Source organism: Arvicola amphibius, chromosome 2 (assembly GCF_903992535.2).
Source record: "Arvicola amphibius chromosome 2, mArvAmp1.2, whole genome shotgun sequence".
In the NCBI taxonomy this organism is placed as follows: Eukaryota; Metazoa; Chordata; class Mammalia; order Rodentia; family Cricetidae; genus Arvicola; species Arvicola amphibius.
The window spans coordinates 123,132,614-123,159,079 of NC_052048.2; the positions used below are offsets into that span (position 1 = coordinate 123,132,614).

At 42.1% G+C, this 26,466-nt stretch overlaps 2 protein-coding genes across 4 annotated transcripts in view; one reads left to right on the forward strand and one right to left on the reverse strand.

The window, feature by feature from the left end:
- Positions 1 to 6,470: 6,470 nt before the first annotated feature.
- On the reverse strand, positions 6,471 to 16,316 carry Gpatch11 (G-patch domain containing 11). 2 transcript variants are annotated; one of them, XM_038318702.1, is made up of 11 exons: positions 16,121 to 16,316; positions 15,056 to 15,182; positions 14,647 to 14,946; positions 14,154 to 14,225; positions 13,276 to 13,502; positions 12,344 to 12,385; positions 11,002 to 11,122; positions 10,791 to 10,881; positions 9,859 to 9,969; positions 8,124 to 8,205; positions 6,471 to 6,575 (listed from the first exon to the last, which is right to left on the reverse strand). In XM_038318702.1, the coding sequence occupies exons 4-11, from the start codon at positions 14,210 to 14,212 to the stop codon at positions 6,520 to 6,522; spliced, it is 789 nt and encodes a 262-aa protein (XP_038174630.1). In that variant the 5' UTR covers positions 14,213 to 14,225; positions 14,647 to 14,946; positions 15,056 to 15,182; positions 16,121 to 16,316; the 3' UTR covers positions 6,471 to 6,519. The 2 variants fall into 2 exon arrangements, with proteins under 2 accessions (XP_038174630.1, XP_038174629.1); XM_038318701.1 differs by lacking the exon at positions 14,647 to 14,946.
- A 124-nt stretch (positions 16,317 to 16,440) lies between these two features.
- Positions 16,441 to 26,466, forward strand: part of Heatr5b (HEAT repeat containing 5B) — a 78,263-nt gene continuing 68,237 nt past the window's right edge. For both annotated transcript variants that reach the window (XM_038318699.1, XM_038318700.1), the window contains exons 1-6: positions 16,441 to 16,519; positions 17,446 to 17,593; positions 20,659 to 20,870; positions 21,566 to 21,674; positions 22,862 to 23,011; positions 25,739 to 25,910. In XM_038318699.1, the coding sequence (XP_038174627.1) occupies positions 17,468 to 17,593; positions 20,659 to 20,870; positions 21,566 to 21,674; positions 22,862 to 23,011; positions 25,739 to 25,910 (769 nt within the window). In that variant the 5' untranslated portion in view covers positions 16,441 to 16,519; positions 17,446 to 17,467. The remainder of the gene's footprint in view (positions 16,520 to 17,445; positions 17,594 to 20,658; positions 20,871 to 21,565; positions 21,675 to 22,861; positions 23,012 to 25,738; positions 25,911 to 26,466) is intronic.

A 26,466-nucleotide genomic window follows, 5' to 3' on the forward strand; every position in this document is an offset into this window, starting at 1 on the left:
GAAGTTTGGGAGGAAATTCCAAAACATTCCAACTAGGGCATGGAGGCTGTTTCCTGCTTTTAGCCAGGGTTATAGTGTAAATGAGGAAAGAAAGAGGAATAGTAGATGTGAAAGAGCATGAAGATTTGGAAAATGAGGAACTTCAAAGACAAGGTAGGTGCAAAGTGGCAATAATTAGAGATTAGTGCTATTAAAGAGGAGCCATGCACTTTACACTGCTGGCGACTGCTGGCATTATAGCTATGAACAAGACTACACCCATGGCAGGCTATACAATGTGAAAACGAAAAGCCCCCTGAAGGCATTTCATGTCGGAAGTTCAAGCAGGGATACCTACTTAGAGAAGCGGTCTTTCTGTTTTAGCTGTGTGGGGTCTCACATAATGCTACAGCCATGGCCTGAATGGCTCGATTACATTTCAAGATGGCGGCAGGACTTGGCACCATTCATGCTGGTTTTGCAGGAGAGCAGAACACTAGGGTCTTGGGGTCAGAGATGCTTGTCCAGTGGTTCCAGAAGAAGCCTGTGAGAGCTGTGTGCAACACCATGGTCAGATTCCTTGAAGAAAAGCTCTGAGAGGCTTTGAAGCCATGAAGGTGAAACCTAAGTTTTAAGACAGACCCTGGGACCCTGGAGATGACAAGAACGTAGAATGTCTGCTGAAGGAGCGGTCACTGATGGGAGCCAGCCCAGTGAAGCTCAGATGATGCCACTGTGTATATTCCAGATACCGAACACTGAGATGCAGCCTTTGTTGGTCCTGCGTGGATTTACTTTTGCATTGGACCAGTCTTTCCTTGCTGTTCTTCCAGACTGACTTCTTAGAATGGGGATTTTCCTTTGCTTGTTTGTATGCTGTAATAATTGTTTTATAGGGACTCAGAGCTGAAAGTTCTCCTTTGCTTCTCAAAGCACTTTGGAATTTTGAATGGTGTTGACTATTAAGACTCTGGGAACTCCTGAGGTAGGCCTGGAAGCATTTGATTATGAGATGGCCATGAGCCAACAGGGACCTGAACACCGCCCCCCCACCCACACACAGACACACACCACCACCACCAGGAACAGAGGCTTCTGCCAAATCTTTCCTGCCATGAAGAATGGTATGATCTGAAGTTAGTCAAAATAAATCTCCTCTGCTTCAAGTTGCAACTGTTGGATTTTTAGTGACACGAAAAGTAGCTAGCATAGTGTTTATAGAAGCCATGGCAACAAGAGGTACCCATCATGTATTGGAAAAGAGAATGGATTCAAAATTTTGTTTACATATCGGAGAACGAATAAAGTGAGGCTGAATGTAGTAACATTATATTAACAACATAACTGTAAGTAAACAAGTTTGAAAATGTGTACAGAACAAAGCGTTCACATAACATTCCAGAACACATAAAATTGTTTTAAAATTTTTTTAGGACACTCAACAAATATGGTAAGATGGAAAAGATAGATCAAGGAGGAAGCCACACTAGATTTCCAAGTGGTTGGCTAGAGGAGGAGAGGGGATTATGCAGTCAGAACAGATTCTCAATTAGTCTTTTTTTATTTTAAGTACATTCTGTATCTATTATAACAAAGCCTTGAAGAAAGATGGCTGTGCTGTTGGCAGGGCTAGGAAAAGGAAGCTTTTCACTAGACAGGCAAGATCACTTTCTATAGAACAGAGGGCTTGGAAATTACACTGAAGAGACTTCCAAGAACGTGAAAGATTTGGAAGAGTAGAGAGAACAGCTGGGCTGGGTGAGTGAGGGGCAGAGCAAACTGGAAAGAATGCACACAGGGACACTGGGCAGAGAAGACATTAGCCCCAATGGTGGCAGGACATGCTGGAAGATAATGTGGATTGCATCCCCGGAGACCTTGAGGGTCTGTCTAAACTTCCAAGGAGCGCATCACCATTACAAAACTCATGCCATTTTACAGTTTTTACAGCGATCCAAATGTGGGCTACCAGCGATGAGCAGCAATAAGAGAAGCACTTCTATGAGGCAGGTAGCCTGGGGTTTGTTTGCCGACTCTGAGTGCAGCAAGGCAAGGGTCATCATTGGATGCTGAACTAGAGAGAGAAAGGCTGCGAAGAGAAATGTCAGCAGTTTAAACAGGTGTCCATGCACCTCTCCAGTGGAGACCACAATAACCACAACAATGCGATCCAATCTATCATCACCTCATGATGTGCGGCTCCCAATGTCATATCAGAATTAGTTTTGTCCCAAATTCATAACACAGTTATAATCATGAGGAAATTATTAGGCAAATCCTGAATGTGATTATTCTTAATTTGTTTTCTTTGAAAAGACAAAAGACAATTTAACACACACATACACACACACACACACACACAGAGAGAGAGAGAGAGAGAGAGAGAGAGAGAGAGAGAGAGAAATAGGAGGAACTGTTTTTTTTTTTTTATTTTCGAGACAGGATTTCTCTGTGTAGCCCTGGCTATCTGGAATTCACTTTGTAGACTAGGCTGGCCTGCCTCTGCCTCTCAGCTGGAACTATTTTTTTTAAAAAATAAATATTTCTGTCTGTCCGTGTCTCTGTGAGTGCAGTAACAGTAAATGCCAAATGAAGGCACAGGACCCCCCGAAGCTGGAGTTACAGAGAAAGGGGAAAATAAAAACCGTGATGTTAACCCTTGGCAAATATAGGCCGAGATATATTTTTCATTTTTTTCTAGGTGGAATGAAATCTCTTTAAAAACAAACTAATATCTGGCTTTAATGAATAAACCAAATAATGTGCCCAGTGAGAGTAGCATTTCCCCTTCCATTACGGGTATTTTCACACTATGGAATAAGAATATTATCTCTTAACATCTTTTATTTACTTCTGAAGATATATTTTTTCAGTCTACAAAAGCCAGGAAATAAAAAGAATATTCCTAATTATAGCAATAGGGGGGCAAAGTAGAACCTCACTTGCTAATTCCAGGTCCAGCTTTTAAAAAAAAAATCTTCATCTAGTTGTATTACTAGAATTTTTACCACAGACCAAACATACCATTTCTACTAAATATACCTACATAATAAACACAATACATAAAGACATGTTAACCTAACATAAAATTATACCAAATAAATTCATAGCATATACATACACAATATATGTGTGTGTGTGTGTGTGTGTGTGTGTGTGTGTGTGTATGGCTAGTTGCATAATTTGTGGGAGCCAGTTTGAAATGAAATGTAAGGTGTTTTTTAGTGGCTAAGTGTGAGGGACTTCTGTAAACGTTCTAGTGCAACCATACAGGCTGCATGCCCGTTAAGGACACCTGTGTACATATCTACATGTGACATGAGAAACCTGAATGTCAGCTTCTCCACGTCATCATCTGCAGACTCACTAGACAGACTTACATCATCCATTCCCCACTTGAGTGTTCACCAAAGCATGGGGCTCTTAGGCATGTTAACATTTTATTATAACAAAATATTTTTATTCAATAATAATTCTCATCATCTTTTAAACTCAAACATAGACAAGAATGAGGAGATTGTGTGTAACATTAAGCAGTTTTAGCAAAGAATATTTTACCTCTGTTGTTACACCGATCCCTTCTGTTTTTTGTTTATTTGGCTGGAAAATTCTACAGTGACTCTCAGGCAGTACAGTGTTCTAGTTGTAATTATTTAAAGGCTGATTTGTAACAGACAAGTTCTTTGTAATACTAACAAAGCCACATGTCCCTGCTTCTCAGACAAACTAAGAAATATAACTATCACATAATTAGTCTGGATCACTTGTACAACCTCAAGACTATCTTTGTACAGTTGCTTAAAATCAGGAGGATCCAAGGTTACATTTGGCTGACACGTCCTTTGACTCCATAGCATACTCCTTGGGTTTTCTTTTCTCTCAGCATCTTCTGGAGGAACTAGTCATGTCTATAGCATGCCCTCCACTCATCTTCTGGAGGAACTAGTCATGTCTATAGCATGTCCTCCACTCAGAAGTGGCTCCCGGTGCCCCACGGTTAGATGGATGGAAAACTGTAACAGTACTGGGAGGCAAGAAAGATGCTCTGGAATACGCAGAGCCCTGCTGAGTTAATTTAGTTGTGGTATATTTTAATTTCCTGTAGCTACAACATGTTAGCACAGACTTGGTCATCCACATTATATACACTTATTGCAGTACTGGAGGCCAGAAATTCAAAATGAGATTCAGCAACTATGCACCCCGGAGGCTGCCGTCATGGATCCTATGCTTGGGGTTACCGGATTAAGGCCCAGCTACACAGACCTGAACAGAACATGCTCTGGCCCTCAAAGTCTTTCCAATTGTTTGTACCCGAAATAACCCTCAACTTAAACAAACAGCAAGTTTTCGGGACAGTGACTGAGCAGGTAAAAACACCTGCCACTAAGCCTGATGACCTGAGTTCGATCCCCAGCTCTTGCCCGGTAGAAAAGAACTGACTTACACAAGTAGTCCTTGACCTCCTCACGTCCCATGGTACACACGCCTGTATACATACCCACACTTATATCACCTAACTTCATAAACAAAGAAAAAATGTTGTGCGCTATAATTCACATTGTATTAAAATATTAAATATTCATTGTATACAATTCATTTCTCCAATACCTACAACTAAATCGTGTTTATTCAGACTTGCATCAACACTATACTCAATTTTCAAACATTTTTTGTCGCCTCAAAGGAAACCCACATCCGTTAAGTTTCATTATCTTCAACCAACTCTTGAAAACCACCAATCTGCCTCCTGGCTATAGATTTGTCCATTCTATGCATATAAATAAACAGACCATACAAGGGGTATTTTTCATATAGTATTGTAGCCAAGTTTCAGCCACATTGTAGCATGTCTCAGTAAGGCATTACTTTCTGCGGCCAAACAGGGTCCTGTTGTACAAATGTGTAACATTTTATGTATTTGCTCAATAGGCTGTTTATTCTTTTTGACAATTATAAAGGCAGTCTGTTGCATACTCTTGCAATTTAAAAAGAAAAATGGATATTCAGGAATCGCCCTAGATCAGACGAAATAAACCCATTAGAGGAGAGCCCTGGGAATATAGACTTTGGAAAAAGCCCCATGACTTTCATGTCTGACCCCAAACATGATCAGGAGTATCGAGGCCTCTGACCCCTCAGTTCCTTCCTTTCTGCAGAGAAGTGTTTTATCTCCCAGGGGCTACTGAGGTGAAGAACTGAGCATGTCTGGCTTAGCCTGCGGTGTGCTCCTGCTCTCAAGAGCTAACATCTATTGATTCTGAAAAACAAAACAGAATAAAACTGTTTCTTCAAGACACTGGTCCTAGAACATAAGGTAGGCCCTTACTCTTCAGGCAGAGGACAGGTGTGTAGTTTTCTCCAAATGAGAACTAGGAGGGAAGAATGGATAAGGAAGATGCGGTACATTTACACAATGGAGTACTATTCAGTGGTAAAAAAAACAATGGTATCTTGAAATTTGCAGACAAATGATCAGAACAGAAAAAAAAAACATCCTGCATGAGGTAACCCAGACCCAGAAAGACAAATATAGTATTAACTCACTCATAAGTGGATATCAAACATGAAGTAAAGGATAACCAGCTTACAGTCTACAATCCCAGGGAAGCCAGAATCCTAATCCAGAAACAGATGGAAACAGATGCAGAGATCCACAAATAACAACCGGGCTGAGCTTCCAGAGTACAGTCAAAAGTGGGAGAAGCAATATGAACAAAGGGGTCAAGACGAGGATGGGAAACCCACAGAATCAGCTGACCCAAGCTAGTGGGCGCTCACTGACTCTGGACTGACCACCGTGGGACCTGCATGGGACCCCTGAATGTAAATATCAATGGTGTGGCTTGGGCAGTATGTGAAGCCACTTGGCAGTGGGACCAGGATCTAACTCTGATGCATGAACTTTGTGGAGCCTGTTCTCTATGGAGAGATTCTACCTCGCTCAGCCTAGGCACGGGAGAAGGGGTAAGGCCTCCAAGGCCTTACCTTCTCTGAGAAGCAGATGGGAGGTGTGGTGGGGAGAGGGAGCTAAGGGGAGCGGGAGGAGAGCAAGAAAGGGGAACTGGGACTAGTATGTAAAAAAACAAAAACAGAAAAAAAAACTTTGAAGGATCCTGATAAGAGAAAGTGGCAGTATTTTGTAGCTCAGCTCGTGCTGAGAAGCCTGACTTGTGGTGCTGGGACTGAGCTCAGGGCCGTGCCCAGGCTTGGCAGGCATTCTACCATTACACTATACCTCAAGTTCTAAGGCAGACAACTGATTTGCTGATTCCCATGATGGCTTATTTCTCAACTGATCCCAAGTAAAGAGGTGACTAAGTGTGTTACCTGTTGGGATGCCTCACAAGCATCACAATACTAGCATAAATCATAACTGTCCATTTCTATAATACTTGTATTTTGAAATAACAGTAGCTTTTTCCCAAGCTAGTGAGCAATTTTACCCCAAGTAGAACATACTTCTGAAAGAATCAAGCATTACATAAAGGCCTTCTTTCCACACCGGCATAAATAGTTTTTATTTTATTGGGAACAATCTCAGTCATGATCCGCAGAGGTTGGTCCTGGGCAATTTGAAGATAGGTCTTCTTTATCTGTAATTTATGTAGAAGAAATAAAAGGTAAATATATACAAGTTTAGAGTAATTTTAGAAAATTGTATGCAGTATTTTTAGACAGTCATGTTTGTTATTTATTTTACAAAATAAATGAGAAAAAGATTCAAACAATAATAAAAAATAAGGGGCAGGGGACTGGGGAGATGGCTTGATGGTTAAGAGCACTGGCTGCTCTTCCAGAGGATCTAGATTCCATTTTCTGCATCCACGTGTGGCTAACAACAGTCTAACTCCAAGCCCAGGGGATCCGAGGCCTGCTTCTGGCTTCCATGAACACTGAATGTTCTATCTGAAAATCTATGGTGCATAGATAGACATGTACACAATATGAAAATTTAAGAGATTAAAATAATAATAAAAACCCTCATTCTCAGATACAAAGTTCTTAATTACAAGTTAATCAAGGTAAAATGGACAGTACATGAGACAAATGGCTTAGTCAAGGTATCTGGCAAGGCTGTTCTGAAGGGAAAGGAAGTAGGGATGGATCTGTCTGGGGAGAGGGAAGGTTGTGCGGAGGAGCTGGGAGGAGAGGAGGGAGGCGAAACTGCGGTCAGGATGTAATATGTGAAAGAAGAATAAAGAAAAAAGAAAAAATATTTGGCAAAGGTTAAACTAATTTCTTCTTCACAATAAAAAGAGTGGATTTCAACAGACTTGATTTTAATGAGTTAAGACAATAGTGTGCCTAAATAGAAATTAGTTATAAAATTTTAATGCAAGTATCTATCAAAGAATGAGTCTCCAAAAAATAAAGCATGAAAAAAATCATTATTTTCAAGTTCTTCTTCTTCTTCTTCTTCTTCTTCTTCTTCTTCTTCTTCTTCTTCTTCTTCTTCTTCTTCTTCTTCTTCTTCTTCTTCCCCTTCCTTCCTTCCTTCCTTCCTTCCTTCCTTCCTTCCTTCCTTCCTTCCTTCTTTCTTTCTTTCTTTCTTTCTTTCTTTCTTTCTTTCTTTCTTTCTTTCTTTCTTTCTTTTTTTGATGGGGGTAGGTGGTTGGGACAGGGTCTCATTCTGTAGCCCTGGTTGGGTTGGCACTTGCTATGTGCCAGAGAGCTGCTGTCATGGCACTCACATACAAACTTTGAACACACAAAGATAAAACCAACCGATCTTTCTTTCTTCCTCTCTCTTTTCTTTTGGTTTTTTCAAGACAAGGTTTCTCTGTGTAGCTCTGGCCATTCTGAACTTGCTCTGTAGGACAGGCTGGCCTTGAACTCAGAGATCCACCTGCCTCTGCCTCTCGAGGGCTGGGATTAAAGGTGTGTGCCACCATGCCTAGCCTTTGTACATTATTCTTGAAATTATTTGAGTAATAAAATGGTGAAAAATTCCCTCTTGCACATTTAGTTACTGAAAAATTAAGTGTTAAATTCTAATAAAAACTCAATTATTTCTATAGTTAGTATTTCTTTAGACACCGGTCCCACATTGCTATTTAAATGGAATAAATAAGACAAGTAGGTTTTATTAAAAATAAGCAATATTCATGGGCAGTATTTTTAAGCATAAATCATCTTCTCACCTTCATAGGCTGTCCCACACCAAATGCAATATAGATGTTCTTCTCGTAAGTAGCCAGTGAGTATCTGCAGTTTCTCCAGCACCTGACAGAGGACACAGGGGCATCAGTGCTTGCGTCAACCAGAACCTTGGCTCCTGAATCTCAGTTCAGGCCCAGGCTTGAACTCTTCTGCTACACTCTCAAACAGTTACTCAAGGTATCAGAGCAGAGGTGATATATTTGGGCATGTCCCAGCTGACTACCCACTTGTCCACAAGAGAAAACTGGTGAACATAAAGAAAATCATCATCTGGCTGGCTCTATGATGAGGTTTTGTTGCTGTTTTGTTTTTTAAAAAAGACAGGGTCTCATGGACTCTTGAACTGGAATTGCTATATAGATCAGGCTGGCCTTGAACTCACAGAGACCTACCTGCTCCTGCCTCCTGAGTGCAGGCATTAAAGGTGTGCACCATCATGCCCAGCAGGAACATCCATTTTGAGTGGCAGATCATGGGACACCAGAGTAGCCACTGTGCCCAGCGCTAATTAGGATTCTCAAAGACCTCTTTACTTTCAAGGAAATCTGTCCCTCAAGTGGAGGGACGGAGGACTGCCTCCTTCAGCCACACTCCTCAGAGAGCTCAGCTAAGCCATACATGTGTGCTTCAGGCTGTGACTGCTACCTAGGAAAATTCCATATTCGAGTAACTATAGGAGGACTGTCACCTGCTCTTGAATAATAATATTTTAGAAATTAATTGTACATATGTGTGTATATGGTCTCATGTGCTTGGCAGTGTGTGTCTGAGGAAAATTTGGGAGTCGGTTCTCTCCTTCCACCATGTGAGTCCAAGGGCTAGAACTCAGGCTGCTAGGCTCGGCAGCAGGTGCCTTCGCTCACAAAGTTACCTTCTTCCACCCTGTGCTTCCTTCTGTCTGTTTTGTTTGGAATAGATGAGGTACACATTAGGATCACTTTTAGAAATTTAACAGGAAACAAAGCCAAGTGCAATCATTTAAATTTGCAGCTAACCTGTCGCTTTCAGTAAACTACAGTGAAATGGAGAATTATATGAAACTTTTGTTTTGGGGCTAGTAAATAATCCTGGAAAGCAGCAGCTCTCGCCTCAGGGTAACTTTTCTCCCCGGGGGCTATAGAGCAATGCTGGGGAACACTTTTCGGTTGTCAAGCTGCAGTTGCCAGTTTGCACACCCTGATCAATCATTTACAATCGCTCATTCTCGGGTTCCTGAGGAACGCTTAGCTGCTCCTCTCTGGCTCTCCTGCGAGGCTGAGGCACTGGAGACACGACATGGCATGCTAATACATGCGATACACATCCAATCAAGGCTGCTCTGTTGCCTACAGAGCAGCATAGCTGGTCTCCATCCTCCAGATGCCAGTTTCACCTGGCAACTGCAGCTTCCTCCTCTGGTATGTCACCGCCTGAGACTGCTTCCCATCAAGACCAGCTAGTTCCTCCCCCAGTGCTATTCCTAATGAACACACTGTCGTTCAAGACTGCTGGGGTAGTAGGTACTCCCCATCAGAGTGACCCTAGTTTTCCTGTATGTGTATCTTTGTGTCTATCCTTTCTCCATCCCTGCACCTAGTCAGGTGGCAGGACTCAAGCCAAGTGTTACTGTTACACATCCTGTCATGCTGCCCATGGCAAAGAGTTACCCAGCTTCAGGTGGTAACAGTGCCAAGGCCAAGATTCCTGCTATGAGGAGACAATGGCGCCCAGACATACACTCAAATCCTCGCTCGTGTATTCGTCTTCATCCTGCTCCTCCTCTTCCTCTTCCTCAGTCTCCTCTTCAGGCCTTATCCAGTACCATGCCTCCCTGGGAACCTGAATATTCTGAAAATGCAGAATTATTCTTGTAAAATGCAGCTAAGTATACTTGTGGTGTCTTAAGTATGTTTGTGTTAACATGAATCTGCTCTTCCAATTAATATTCACTGAGTGCAATTTCCCGGTAAAGACCTGGGCTGTGAACTGTGATGACGGAAAGGCAATTAGAATTTTGTCAGTCGAGCAGGAAAGATGAGTGATGGGTAGAAAGCTGTACATAGAAGCAAGGAAGTCATTACATGTCAGCAAATACATGCAAGAGAATATCTCACGAAAATACAGTGTAGTAGGACATTCTTCCCGGCTACTCATACGTGATAGAAACCATACCAATGTTTAAGTGAAGTCATTTTCTTTCCATACTACTCAGTGTTTTGTGAAAGGCAAAGATTTGTTTAAAACGATTTTAAAAGACTCCTACTTGAAATGAAAGCACTCCACCTTAAATTCCCAAAAGACTCACAAAGTAATAGTGTGACTTAAGCATTCCACCTTAAATTCCCAACAGACACACAGAGTGGTAAGTGTGGACTAAACTTAGGTTGTTCTGGTTAGTCAAACATGGGGAACAGAATTTCTATACATTCCAGTCCTGAGTAATGACACTTAGCAGACACCTCAGGAGACAGTCCCTGGAGTAAGTCAGCCATTAGTGTGTCAGTAACCACAACAGGTGGTACACTTCAAACGGAAGTTTTAAGGGAAAGGTTTAATAAACAAGGCATGGAGTCTCCCCATCTCAAAAAAACAAATCACAAGAACAAAAACATAAACCAAATCATCCAGGTACCAAAACTCTAAGAAACTGAAAGGCGCCACCCACCTACCTTCTGGGCGTCTAGCTGCTGGCAAGCTCGCTGGCTCCTTCTCAGGTCGCCTTCGAGCCTCAGCTCATCCTGCTTACTTTTCAGGCGCATCCTAAGTAAAGAAGGGTTGTATAGTAAGGCCCCTGTTCTCTAACTGCCTTATATACCCAAGCACCAAGGAACACCCAGAATAATAAAGGGGATCTGAACCAATTCAAAGAAAACGTTTTACCGGAACTGCTCGGCAGCCTTTTCTTCATTTTGGTTTTTCATGTGGATTTTTCTCCTGTAGTTTTCTAGCCTTTCCTCCGCTTTCCGTTTTAGTAATGACTCGTGACCTATGCCACTTTTTCCTGGTCGCAGACAAAAACTCTGATGAGGAATTTAGGAACTTACTCATTTTTATTTAAACTTCAAAACACGACAATTTAAATACTTAAGAAATTAAATGCAGTTCTCACTTGAATATAATTAACCAAACTTATTTCATTAAAACAGCAACAGAAAACACAGAGTCTCATGCAAAACAGTAATGATACACATATTTTTAAAAATTAGGAGCTGGGCAGTGGTGGCACATGCCTTCAATCTCAGTACTCGAGAGGTAGAGGCAGGCAGATCTCTGGGTTCAAGACCAGTTGGTCTACAGAGTGGGTTCCAGACAGCCAGGGCTACAGAGAAACCCTGTCTCAAAACAAAACAAAACAAGTAAGTAAATAATAAAAAATAAAATAAAAATTAGGAAAATAGTATCAACTATCATACTTTCATAAATGTATGCGTGTTTTCTCTTGAGTTAATCCAAGGAATGACACTAAGAAATGCTATTGATAACATTACAGAACACAAGAAAGGTGCTCTGCACTCCGCAGTTGTAAGAATGCCCCCAGTTTGTGGTGCTGGGATCAGAAGCAGGGCCATGGACTGGATGAGCAGATGGTTTATCAGTGGGCTTCATCCTTAACTCTTTGGCAGGCCTCACTATGTAGCTCAGGCTAGCCTCCACATCTCCATCTTCCTCCTAAATTCTGAGATTACAGATGTATAACTACAAATGACTATTCCTGGCTCCCCCATATTTTTTATGACTTGTTGTTGTTGTTGTTGAGACAAGTTTTCTCTGTAGCTTTGAAGCCCGTCCTGGGATTAGCTCTTATAGACCAGGCTGGCTAAATTTTATATTCTATCACTTCTATTTTATCAAAACATACTTTTTTTTTTTTACTATAAAAACAATTTTAGAGCTGGAGAGATGGCTCAGTGGTTAAGAGCATTGCTTGCTCTTCCAAAGGCCCTGAGTTCAATTCCCAGCAACTACATGGTGGCTCACAACCATCTGTAATGAGGTCTGGTGCCCTCTTCTGGCCTGCAGACACACACACACAGACAGAATACTGTATATATAATAAATAAATAAATATTTTAAAAAACTTTAAAATATTTAAAAGTTTAACATTTTACTAGTCCATAAGCTTTCTATGACAGCCAAATACAAGGACACCATCACAAAACATAGTAAGCAAACCAATCTAAGTTATTGTTACTTAATATACTACTAAAAAGATTATATATACCTGTTTTGACATTGATAGGAATTGGTTCAACAATGCCATCTCCTAAAAAAAGAAAAAAGAAACATAGATTAGAAATATTTTACTTACCACCAAGTTCAGGTCAGTCAGCGCGGTATATAACATTACAATGCTCTCTGTATATTCCCTCCCAGTCTCAATGACACTGCAAATTGAATTCTGCAAACTAATGCTCTCTTTTTCAGCTATTACCTCTCCTAATTTCAAATACCTCCTATCTACCTCTCTATCTATCATCTATTTTTGTGACCAGGGTCTCAGTGCATAGCTGTAACTATCCTGGAACTCACTATATAGACAGGTTGGCCCTGAACTCAGAGATCCATTTGCCTCTGCCTCTCCTGTGCACGTATGCCATTTTAGGAAGTGATATTAGGGACACAACAGTCTTAGTGGATGACAATCTCAGGAGAAAACAGTCTTCCTATATGAAAAATCAAAGTGATTAGAATAGAGGGGAAAAAAAGCAAACCGAAGCCACAATTTACAGCACTACATCTTCATAAGCAGTGTGATTTCCTAAAGGGGAACACAGCTTCTCCAACTGGAAGGTCAGTTGGATGGCTGCCGTGGGCACAGAGCAAGCCCAGAAGAGCCCCACGATAGTCCCCAAAGTTGCTTCATTGCAGTGTGGACATTGTGCTTCTCTGCCCATCGCCTGCACCCATTCCTCACTGCTCCCGTCAGCCGCCTGCCAGCGCCTTCGAGGCGGCGGTGGGATGGTAAGCAGCTCGTGTTGGCATGTGTGGCGTTTAAGAGGGCTGTGAGCAGACAACTCTGTAAGCACCAAAGATGCTAAGAAATTTAAGTTGTTTTACTTTTTGGTAGATAAAAGTACTGTCAGCTTAGGTCTCCATCAGCATACTGCAGCTGAGTGGGAGAATACCGAGCCGCTTCCACCACGCACAACTCACCGCTCTTGCCCAGAGCCTGGCCACTCTTGTATCCCATCTTTTGGAGCAAAGCGAACCCCTTGTTTTCACAGCCTAGTGCATTCTTCAACCCAATGTCACGTCTTTCCCGCTCTTCCTCTTTCACACTCTTCTGCCTGTTTTTCAGATTAGCTTCCTGCTGCTTTTCTTCTTTTCGACGGGCCTCTCGGATCTGCCTCGGCATGGGCACGCCTGGTCTGATGTCTTCTCTGAAAAAGAAAGGCAACAGTGTAGGCAGGGGCAGGAAGTTTTCTCTCTTGACTCTGACAGAAGACAGAAGAGGGCACCCAAAGAGGGTTAAGAGCAGAAGTAAAATGGTTAGCACCAAAAGAGATGAGAAAGCTCCTATTAACTTTGTAAGGACACATAGGATGTTATCCATGAAACAGAAAGACTGATTTTTTTTCCTGGGGGGAAGGGAAGTTCCAAACAGTGTTTCTCTGCGTAGTCCAGGCCAGCCTGGTACTCTCTGTAGACTAGGCTGACCTCAAACTCAGCAATCTCCCTGCCTCTGCCTTCAAAATCAAAATAAATATTAGAAAAGGCCCTGGTCTGTGGTGGGGAAAGTAGCTCAGGGAGTGACAGAGCACTTGCCTAGCGTGCCTGAAGCCTGAGTATGACCCCCAGCGCTGCAACAGCTAGGCATGGCTTCTGTACACACCTGCAATCTCAGCTCTTAAGAAACTGAGGCAGGGGAATCAGTTACATACTGAGCTGGAGGGCAGCCTAAGCTACATGAGACAGACCTCGTCTCAAAGGGACACACGTGATTATGGCACCACCACCCAAACACTGTCCTTACTTTGGAGTCTGTAGATGCCTTTTGCATGTCATCATATTAGGCATACACATTTACTTACTGAACATTAATGAAGGAATCTGACATGTAATCCTCTTCTTCTGCCATGTTCAACTTCATATGACAACACTGCCTACAAATCAAATAGGACAAAGTAATAGTATTATCATTATCATTTTAGTTAACCAAAATGGAAATCAACCACGAATAGAAGCAATGCTACATGATGCTCCCTTGTGCACAAAGATAGAGATTTCAGCACTCTACATCCTAGCAACAGAGAAGCAGCCAAGCCAATAAAGGCTAACTGGAAATGGTGTAGGCTTTTGAAATCTCAAAGCCCTGGAGTGACTCACCACCTCCAGCAAGGCCACACCTTCTAATCCCTCCAAAACAAGTCCTCCAACTGGGGACTAAATATTCAAAAATATGAGTCTACTGGTACCATACCGATTCAAAACACCACAGAAGTAAACACTCTTGCTTTGTTTTTTGTTTCTTTCCTGAGATCGGACCACACTATATCCTGTATCTCAGGTTGGCTTGGAACTCACGATGCAGTCCAAGCTGGCCTCGGAACTTGTGATTCTCCAGACAGACACTCATATAATCATGTGGTATTCTCCAAGATGGTCGGTTCCTAGTAAATATTGCCTCTGGGCTTTTTGATAACTCTGTGCACTCTCGACATTGAGCCATTCATGTAACCAACAGGATTTTGAGTCTGAAATTGACTTTTGGGTCACACCGCACACTGTACTCTGTAAAGTTGGTAGCATGAATTAACTGAATCAAGCCTGTGGCCACACAGGGGAGCACTCAAGAAACTCTTTGGAGTATCCATGTGGAAGGATCTGAGGCACAAACATGTAAGCCAAATCAGTGAGCTACCTGGGAAGTAGTCCAGCCTGAGGTGAGTCAGGCTGAGTACAGGAATGCTTACACATAACAGCTAATACTCACCTAGCTCATCAACAGCTCAATAGATATGAACAGTTAGCTCCACGTTCCAGCTAAAAGAATTAAGGCTCAATCCGGCTAAATGATTTGTTCTCAGCCACAGCGAATACAGGTCTTGGTGATTTTGCTCCTGAAACAGAATGAGGCTATAATTGTCATCGCTGAGCTGGGTATCGAACCCAGGACCTCACAGATGTAAGAAAAGCATTCTATCATTGACCTAAATCTCTAGCCTGGAACAGAACGAGGCTATAACTGTCATTGCTGAGTTGTAAGGAAAGCGTTCTACCATTGAGCTAAATCTCTAGCCCAAACTGAATTATTTTTAGGGGGAACATTTCCACAGTCAGACGTGGTGGCCCTTTGGTGTACTGGAGTTGACGGAGGGATGATCTGCACAGTGCGACCCTGCCTCAGAACATGAAACATCCCCACCCACACAAAGTACAAGGTATTACAGGTTATTTTGAAAGCGCTCCCTTTAAGCTATTACATCTGATAGTCACAATTTTCATACCTCATCACACTTACACCCAGGTATTGCAATGTCACTGACAGACACATTTAGAGGAAGTTAGTTATTTTTGGTGAGGAAGTTAAATTACTTTAAGGAGTGGAATAAGGAATTTAGGTCCTCAAGTGTGAAAGCTCTCTTGCTAAGAGGACAATATACACTAGCATTATCCACTCCTTTCAAACATAAACATAAACTCCACAGGGCGATGGACAGAAAACCCAGGCAACGATGCTGGACCATCCCTTAAGAGTCACACAGCAGGGAGGTGGTCTACCTAAGGGGAGATCATACAGCATTTGCTGATGGGTTGGAGGTGGTTGTGTGTGAAAGAACCAGGAATGTGAAGCTAATGTGAAGCTCTTTGCTTATGCACCTAAAGAATGGGTAACCGTTTTCTCAACAGGAAGATTATAGGTTCAGGCTTATTCTTTATTGGGCAAAGGGTACGGTAGTTTGAAGCAAGGGCTACTGAATACACGGAGGTGGGCTACCTCTTTCCTATGGGTGTCTCGAGCATCGCTGGTCCTTCCCTCCCGCCTGCCGCGACTCACCAAAACGACCACTCACGGATGGGGCGCTGCTGACGTCGTGATGGGCAGTCACAGCCAACTAGCACCGACCTCAATCAAAATTTCCTGGGTGTCCACAGACCCTAAATATGTAGCTTTACCTCTTCGATCCCCCAGCGCGCTGCGCATGCGCCCTCCAATTTCGTGAGGGGCCCCGCAGAGTTTCATCCCACTTGTTTCTGACAGCGGATTCGTTCGGAAACTTGCGGGTGGGCGGGGTTAAGAGAGCGTGAAGAGTGCGCGTGCGCGTGACCAGCGTTCTGCGCCTGCGTATTCCTCCCTCTTCCTGCTGGCAGGAGTTTGGGAGGCGGGGCATCCGGGTCTGTCCGCGGTGACTTCTGCCTGCTGAGCTCAGCTGCTCCGCTCTTGCTAGACTAGGAGGTGAGGCGGCCCCGCGCGCTGTCAAAGCCTGCTGGTAGACGTGCACCGCGATCCCTTTGTCGCGGGACGTTTGCAGAGGGCTGAGGAGGGAGTTGCAGTTTTGAGGCCCGGGAGCCTCAGCCTCGTGGGGTTGACAGCTCGGGGACCCCCGCGACGGGAAGCTGACATCCTGGGGCTTCCCCGCGACCCCGACTCGCGTTTTCCACAGGCCCCAAGCTGTCGCGATCCTCGGAGTAGCGGGGTGCACCGAGACACCGAGCAGTCGGGGTCTGCATCTTCGGGCCGAGGGGTTGTCTCGGGCCCTACTACTGCGGAGCCCTGCCCCTCGCCTGTCGGAAGCCTGGGGTCATTATCCTGGGCCCTGGTAGCCAGGGACCGGTAAAGGTGCCTGAACACTCAGCCAGGGACGGAGAAAGCTCGCTTAAGAGGCGTGAACTTGTTACTTAGGGGGTTCTCATGGTAGAATGAGAATGCAGTATTTCCATTTTCCTTGCACTCCATTCTTACCTCCAGTTTAATTTTGTTTCTTCTGTTGTCTTCTCAAAATTGGTTCTCTCAGGCTATGTGTCAAAGAAGTTATATTGAACAAATAAGAAATAATGAGAAGTGAAACCGTACTTTCTTCCCCTATTTTAGTGGTTGCATTTATGAGACTTGACATTTAATATTTAAAAATCCTTACATGTGGGGACTGGAAAGATGGCTCAGTAGTTAAGAACACTTGGTGCTTTTGAAAAGGACCGGGGCCCACATGGTGCCTCAAAATCATCTCTAACTCCAGTTCCAGGGAGCTAACACCCTGCTTTGATTGAACTCTGTGGGCAGCAGGCTCACGTGGTACACATTTATGTAGGCAAAACAGTCCTTCACATAAATAAAAATTCCTTACATGCACTTCTTTTTTTTATCTAATCTGTTTGTTTAAGGTGTGAATTAAGAACTTCAGTAATGGAGTTAGCTCACAGCTTATTGCTAAATGAAGAAGCATTGGCTCAAATCACCGAAGCAAAGAGACCAGTGTTTATCTTTGAATGGTTAAGATTTCTTGACAAAGTCCTAGTTGCTGCCAACAAGGTAGGTATTGCTCCCCAACCCCCATGAGATTAATATAAAGGAAAATTTAAACATCGTGTTTTGAAAATGTTATGTCACTCACATCAGGAATTTCTAGTTTATCTCTTCTTGATCAGCAACAAAACCCAAACCCTGACTAAATCCTGCTTGTTGCGACCTTCGTATCTCAGCTTAGTGTGACTGGGAGAAGAAGACGACTCTGTGGCTGGTGTCACTCATAGTCATCAGTGCCTAGAAGTGGTCCCTGTGATGCCTGTGATCCCAGTGTCTGCATGTTCTCTCTGGGGACTTAAAAGAGACTTTTACTGTTTCTTCTACTTCCTACGCAGACTCTTTGATGCAAGGTTGTTTTGTTCACATTTTGTTTGTTATATTTATTTATTTATTTATTTATTTATTTATTTATGGTTTTTCGAGACAGGGTTTCCCTGTAGTTTCTAGAGCCTGTCCTGGAACTAGCTCTTGTAGACCAGGTTGGCCTCGAACTCAGAGATCTGCCTCCCGAATCCTGGGATTAAAGGTGTGTGCCGCCACCGCCCGGCACATTTTGTTTATTTTTTAAGCATTAGATATGTTCCTCAAATGAGAGCTTTGTTCAAATTTAAAAGTGAGTCGTAGAAGGTGTTCTGGAAAAGGTGAATTTTGTTGGCGGAATGTCAGATAGGATAGTCCTCCCCTTACTGTGTTAGTTTGTTCCTCTTGACTGATTGTTCCCTAGAAGATACTTTTCTACTCTAGTGTCTGAAGGAGATGTGGTTAATTGTCTAGTATTGAGGGACTGGGATGGGGAGCCTGAAGTCTTCAACACTCAGTACGTGTTGAAGAATATTCACTTAATTCCTGTTTTAGTACAGTGACCTCAGTCCACAGTTGTGCCTGATCCCTCCTTGTCCAGAGTTGTCCTGTCTTAATGTTTTTTCAGAAAACAAGCCTTTAGCCTTCTTCTAAAATGAGGAGAGAAACATAGAAGATTTTGTGGGTTTTTTTTTTCTTGGTGTGACAGGCTTTTATTAGTTATCCATGCCTTGCCTGGGACTCATTGTGTTTCCCAGACTGGCTTCAAACAAGCAGCTGTCTTCCTGCATTAGCTGCCTGGGTGATGAAGTGCTGGACATGAAGGGTGCTCTCCTGAACACCCTTTCAGACTATCAGCCAGTCATTGCTTTTGTTTCCAGGTGAAGACTTAGTCTAACCTCAAAAGGCTCCCAGGCCTTAAAAACATGAACTGTTGGAATACTTTGTGTCTTAATTTCTTGTTGTTTTCTCTGTTGGGAGTGCTAGGCATCCAGACTTTGCTTGGGTTCTTTTCCTATTGTTGTGGCTGTTGTAAACTTGTGCTCTGATACTATTGTTCCTGCCTGGTAGAATCACTTTAATTGCCAGAAAGACAGTAAATGCATGGATTCCCTTGTAGCGTTTAACTGGAAATTTCACTTATCTCTTAAATCTTCTGTAACTGAACCTTTGTTGTCTTCCTTTCCACATAACTCAAATTATTCAAATCAATAGTCAGGACTTTTTTTATTTGGTCCTTTCCCATCTTTTCACATAGCTGATCCTCTGCGTTAAATACTCAACACTCACATTGTTTTGTTGTAAGAGTCGTCCGTGTTGCTCATTAGTGATAGCTAATCTTAGGATTTCTACCCCCAGTGTAGATACCCAACTTTCAGATACTCATGGGCTCCTATGTAGCTCAGTTGGCAGACCACTCGCCTCTAACATGCAAAAAGTCCTGGATTTAATTCCCAGCACACATAAAACAATTTTATGTGGCAGCCCACAGCAATAATTCTAGCCCCTGGGAAGTGGAAGCAGGAGGATCAAAAGTTCACAGTCATCCTCAGCTGCACAGTAAATTCAAGGGCAGCATGGGATTCCCTCTTCTGTCCTTTCTCCTCCTCCCTTTCTACACACACACAGACACACACACACACACACACACACACACACACACTCCCCTCAGAATTAACACTAACACATCTAAACCAAAGTAGTAATTTTCTTTTTCAAACTTATCCTTTCCCAAATCCTTAAATTGTCCTTTACTTCTTTGTTAAACCTCCTGTCATGCTGATTAGCAATCGCCTGCTTCTCCAGTGCCTCTCTTCTGGGTTGTTGCAGTAGCTTTCTAATTGCCCACCCTGCTCCTGCCGTGTATGTTTAGCAACCACAGTTTCAGCAGTCAGAGTTAACTGGGTGAAACATTTAGATTACAACCCTCCTCTGCTTACAGCACTCACTCAGAATAAACTGAATGTTCTTCAGTGTAATCATCTGGGTTCTTCTGACTTTGTCTGTGACTGTTTTCTCCTACTTCATCCCAGCTATCGTGACCTTGCTGTCCTCAGGTGTGCTGAGCACACTTCATATGCAGACATTGTATGTCTTGTTCCCACTCCCTGGAATGTTCTCCTGCATAGCTGAATAGCTCACCACTTCACATTAGAGAGAGATGTTTTCTAATTAATTTATATAAAATAGTGAGCACTCATAACATTCATGTATTTATATTCCATCCTTCCCGCAAGAATGTTAAGTTTCATGAGAACTAGGCTTTGCTGAGTAGTACGTGGCTTGTAGTAATTGCATTGCATTTCTTAAATGAATGAGTTCTAGATACTGACTAAAGAGTGATTATGTGTGGATCTGGGAATTATGTTCTGTTGCTTAGATCTCTAAATTTCTTTTGGTTTCCTTTACTAGCTCCTAACTTTTTGGACAACTGTATCTGAACTGTATCAAAGGGAAAAACCTTTGATATCAGTCATCTGTACATTTAGTATATCATTTAACTTCCTAAGTTGATCTGGAACTGGCTCACACAGTAATCACTTTTGTTGACATGAAACTTTTGTACAAAAAAGGGAATAGTGATTTAATCTAGGAAAGAGTGCATCATTTCTTACTGAAGTTTTCATTTTTATAAAAGTTTTCACATGTGAGTTACGCTTAGTGAATAATGTTTTAATTATTAAAGCATCATACATGTTAAGCATTTTTGACTGCAAAGTAATAAGGGTACAAGGAAAAATATGATGTTCTTTTTCTTTTGTAAATAATAGACAGATGTAAAAGAAAAACAGAAGAAACTTGTTGAACAGTTAACTGGATTAATAAGCAGCTCACCTGGACCACCTACTCGGAAACTGTTAGCCAAGAACCTTGCAGCCCTTTATAGCATTGGGGACACTTACACAGTGTTTCAAACACTGGACAAGTGTAACGACATTATCAGAAGTAAGGATGACACTGCAGCCTACTTACCAACAAAGCTGTAAGTACGCTTATAGGAATCCCGGCGTGCTCTTTTGCTTTTGCTAGGTGATTTAGGGACTCCCTATCATAAAGACCCCAGTGGGTGGAACCTGAGGCATGGTACTGACAGGAAGTTCTAACTAGATCTGAGGTAGGGACTGGGTTTCCTCATGTGCATCATCCCCTGAGACTCTGGACATAGCTGGGAGAATTGACATGGTATCAGCAGTGGTGTCTGAGAGGAAAGAAAAGACTTAGTGAGGAAAATGAGGCAGGGGATTGGGTAGGACCAGTCTGCTGGCCCAGTCCAGCCAGTTAAAGAAATGAAGATTTTGGAATCCAGACCTTCCTGCTCATTGAACTGCTTTTGTACTAGAGAGCCAACGTAGAAGTAGAGACCATTTTGCTTACAAGTTTACTGATGAGTAGATTAAGTTGAGCCTAAAATGTTTAGATTAAATACAAGTTAATTTTTGAAAATCAGAAACGTATAATGAATTGTCTTTAAAACCTTTTGTATATTTGTGTGTTTGTGTGTGTACACATGCACACTACATTGTATGTGTGGAGGTCAGAGGACTTGTGGGAGTTAGTGCTCTTTACCGTGTAGGTCCTGGAAATGGGACTCAGAACATCAGGCTTGATAGCCTCTACCCACTGAATCCTTTTGCCAGCCCAGAAATTGTATTACTAACCAGTGAGGCCATTTTACAGGGCAGCAGTGGCTTGTGTTGGGGCATTTTATGAGAAGATGGGAAGGATGTTGGGCAGTGCATTTCCAGAAACAGTGAACAATCTGTTGAAGTCTCTGAAAAGTGCAGAGGTAAGTTTTACAGCAAGTATGTCTTGTGAAGACATGTGATATTACAGATGTTTTGTTCTGTTACTGTGGTCCTCGTGGTGCTTACCAGGACAGCGACTTCAGCTGTCATGTTTCCTTCCTTCTGATGTCTGTTTCCTTAATTTTTAGAGAGGATTCCAATGGTTTTTCAACGAGTAAGCTTACCTATTACTTTTTACTTAACTCTGTTTTTCAATCGACATTTTATATTTTTTGGCATTTTTTTTTTTTATTTTTTTATTTTTTTTTTGGTTTTTCGAGACAGGGTTTCCCTGTAGTTTCTAGAGCCTGTCCTGAAACTAGCTCTTGTAGACCAGACTGGCCTCGAACTCACAGAGATCCGCCTGCCTCTGCCTCCCGAGTGCTGGTATTAAAGGCGTGTGCCACCACCGCCCGGCAAGCATTTTTATTTTTTGTGTCACAGCTAATGTATCAGTTTCAGGTGTCTGCCATAATCCATTGCTGTTCACTGTGCATCATAGAACAGAGAGGCTTCTTGCTCACAGTTTTGGCACCCAGCGGTCAAAGGTCATAGGGTCATCCTTCCTCCACAGGCTCTAGGGGAGAACTGTGCCTTCTTTCCTAGATTTAATGGTTTTCAGAAACTCTGGCCTTTCCCAGCTGTGGACCATCTACTCCATATGACATCATCTTTGTGTTCAACTGCAGTTACCTTGTTTACAGTCGTAGTCACGAGTAAAAGGGTTTAAGACTTAACTTTTGTTTCTGAAGGGTGCAGAATTCAAAACTGACGATGATATCAAGTGAAGTTCTGTTTTGTCGTGTCAGTTTGGCTATAGATCGCTTATCAACATCTGATAAATAGAATAGTAGACTAAGCTCAAGACTCGGGTATAATTTTTTATGTGTATACCTGGGAGTAAATTCAGGGCACAGCACACCCTGGGCGAGTGCTCTGTCTCTAAGCCGTGTCCCCAGCTTGCAGTCTCACTTCCTGTCCAGGAGAACTGACTTCTCAGATGATGTCAGTACTTAGTCTCACAGTTCGGACACTTTGTGGAATTCCTAATCCACTGCTTTTCCTCACTGTCACACTTCGGAGATAAGATAATTGGCCCCGAGAGTTGTTCTATCTTAGTGGGTTCTTATTAAAAAATGGGATTCATTTGAGAATGTGGTTTTAAGGTCTGCTTTATGTTCATGTTCAGTCTCAAGGGCGGAGTGAGATCCTAATGAGTCTGCAGAAAGTGCTGACTGGATTGGGGGGCGCGGCAGCTTCCTCTCACCGTGATATTTACAAGAATGCTCGATCCCTCCTGACCGACAGGTCGATGGCCGTCCGGTGTGCGGTGGCCAAGGTTAGTGCCCAGTCTGTTTATAACGCCGCCCATTATGGTGCTTCTCTTAAACAGTTAATTTTTTTTCTTTTACTGTTCTTAAATTATGAGCATTTTTGTTTTGCTTTAATATGCTAGCTATATTTTCTAGAACTACATATGAAGGGGAGTATGCGGTATGTGCTCTTGTGTGGCTGTGTGACTTCCTTCATGAAAGCACAGATATTCTGAGATTTATGTGTCTGTTTCCGTAGTTCATACCTTTCTATTATTTAGTGCCCTTTCATTGTATTGATGCTTCACCTTTCTTATTCCTTTACGTACCTTTGGCTATTACCAAAAAAAGCTTTTGTGAACATCTGTGTGCAGATTATTTTGTGGGCCTGTGCTTTTATTTGAGTCAATATGTTTTGTTTGGAATGGCTAAGATTTGTTTAACTTTTTATAAAACTGCTCATTTCTTCAAGTGTTTGTATAGGTTTAAATTTCTGCCTTTTTGCTTTGGTTACTGTGAGAGATTTCTATTCTTCCACATCTTCATCATTATTTGATAATCACAGTTTTTCTTTAGTCATTGTAATAGATGTGACTGAGTGTCTCATGGTCTTAGCATGCCTTTCTCTGACAGCAGATGGTAAGCATATTTTTAGGTGTTTATCATTCATATTTTATATTAAGAAAGATGTATTTCAGTAGTGACCATTGCTTCAAATTTCTCTCATTACTGAGTTCTGAGAGTGCTTTACAGATGATTTATATATTCTTTACCTAAGATAGAATATTTCTTTGAAATCTGTGAGCTGACTTAAGGGGAGGGTTTTGATTTTGCCTTGTGGTTTTTTAGAGTCTAGTCTATCATGGGGAGATGACAGTAGGACTTGCCTTGTGATTTTAGGGTACAGTCTGTCATGGGGGGATGGCAGTAGGACTTGCCTTGTGGTTTTAGGGTGCAGTCTGTCATGGGGGGATGGCAGTAGGACTTGCCTTGTAGTTTTAGGGTACAGTCTGTCATGGGGGGATGACAGTAGGACTAATGTGTGCCTGCTGTTCACATCTTGGTAGTGCAGGGAACAGCGAGAGGACAAAAAACTGCTGTAAGCACCCCATTCCACAGTGACCCTCTTCCTTTAGCTAAGCCTCATCTAATGGTGCACAGCCTTCCAGAATTGTGGCCCATATGCAGCTATAAGAAACATGGAGAGATCCTTATAACCTTTGCTGCATTCCCTTGGTAGTAGCAATACCTTACAAAGTATAGGACAGAAGTAGCACTTTGGACATTGATATTGACGTAATCCACTGGTCTTCAGATTTCCCCGGTTTTAGTTGTATTTACTTTTTGAGCATCTATGGAAATGATCATAAGAGTTTCTTCTTTAGTCTGCTAATGTAGATCACATTGATTAGTTTTAGAATTTTATCCAGTTGTATTTCTAGGATTACTTTACTTGGTTATAATGTATCACCCTTTTCATTTGTTTCGTTTTGATTTGAGGCAGTGTTTCATTGTGAAATTCTAGATGACCTTGAACTTGAGAAATTTATGCCTAAGCCTCCCTAGCACTAGAAGTGCTGGCCTTTTGGCTATTGTTGTATTAGCGTTATGAAATGTTTGCCTGATATTTTTGTATTTTTGTTCCTGAGGGATGTTAGTGTAAGTTTTCTTTTTCTTTTTAAAAATATTTATTTATTTTTATTTTATATGTAAGAGTTTTTGCCAGTGTGTATGTATGTGCACCAGATGCATGCTGGTACCTATGGTGGAACAGCTGTCCTGGAACTGGAGTTATTAATGGTTGTCACCACCGAGGGGGTGCTGGTAACTGAACCTGGATCCTCTATAAGTGGTCTTTACCATGGAGGCATATCTTCAGCCCCATGGTTTTCTTCTCAGAGTGTCTTTATGTAGTTTCAGGACTTAGCAAATACTGACTTCATGGAATGATTGAAAGTTCTCTTCAGTTTTCTGGAAGAGTTTATATAGAATTAGCATTATTTATTTATTTATTTGGCTTTTTGAGACAGGGTTTCTCTGTAGCTTTGGAGCCTGTCCTTGAACTAGCTCTTGTAGACCAGGCTGGCCTCAAACTCAGAGATCCGCCTGTCTCTGCCTCCCAGGTGCTGGGATTAAAGGCGTGTGCCACCACTGCCTGGCTGAATTTGCATTATTTTTTGCATAAGTATTTGGTTGAATTAATCAGTGCATAAGATTTTAAAGTACAAAGTCAATTTTGGAATATATATTACTCAGGTTATCTATTAAGTTTTGATTAAGTTGTAAATCTGCAGTGATTTTTATTTCTCTCCTTCCTAATTTTGGTTATTTGTGTCTTTTTCTTCTTTTCCTTGATCAATTAGATAGATATTTATCAGATCAATTGGTGGCTTACGTTTTATTTCTGTTATGTTTTGGTTTTGCTGGACCTGTAGCTCAGTAGTGAGTTCTCACTTTACATGTATGAGGCCGTGGCCTGGCTTCAATTCCCTATGTTGCATAGGGGAAAAACCCAAAACCAAAAAGCCAATCACCCATGACTGTATTTCTGTTTTCTAGATCTCTGATTTCTGTTCTATCTTTAGTCCTATTTTTGCTTACTTTAAGGAATTAGGTATTTTTTTCTTAAAGGACTTCCCTTCATTGCCAGATGCATAGTTTTGAAAACTGTTCATATGTTTGTCCAGTTCTTTGTGTATTTCTGGGAGTGAGCGTAAGTTATAACTTACCTTTTGCCTTGTTTTTAATCACAGTGTCTTCTGGAACTACAGAATGAAGCTGTGTTCATGTGGACTGCTGAACTAGAAAACATAGCTACCCTCTGCTTTAAGGCCCTGGAAAACTCAAACTACGGGGTACGAGTCGCAGTGTCTAAACTTCTAGGCACAGTCATGGCTACAGCCTTGATGCCGAAACAGGCAACAGGTATTGTTGGCTAACCCTGCATTAGACTATTGCAGGTATTTGAAAGTTTAGAAAACACTCTCTTCTAAGTTAGTTATCGCTCATGGGGGGCACTTTAAAGAGATTTAAATCGTTAGATATCTTTTTCATCAAATGAAAGAACCTAAATGACACTTTCCCTGCAATTTAATACCTGGAGTTTAATATATTGGTAACTGCTATGTAGGTCCTTTTGGGGGCTGGAGAGATAGCTCAGTGGTTAAAAGTACTTGCAACTCTTTCCACAAACCTGATTTCTTCCCCGGCACCCATATTGGGCAGCTCACAACCACTTATAACTCCAGTCCCAGGGGATCTGATGCCCTCTTCTGTCCTCTGTGGGTTCCTACATGTACATAGGAAGAAGCATGCACTTCCACATAAATAAAAATTTAAATTAGATCTTTAGGAGGAAAAAAAAGTTGTCTGTGTCCTCATTTGGGAATGAGAACTGTCAGCAGTGGCAGGAACAGGTGCCTGGTGTTTTTATTGGGCTGCACATAGTAACTGTTCTTAATCTGCTCACAGAGACTTACTG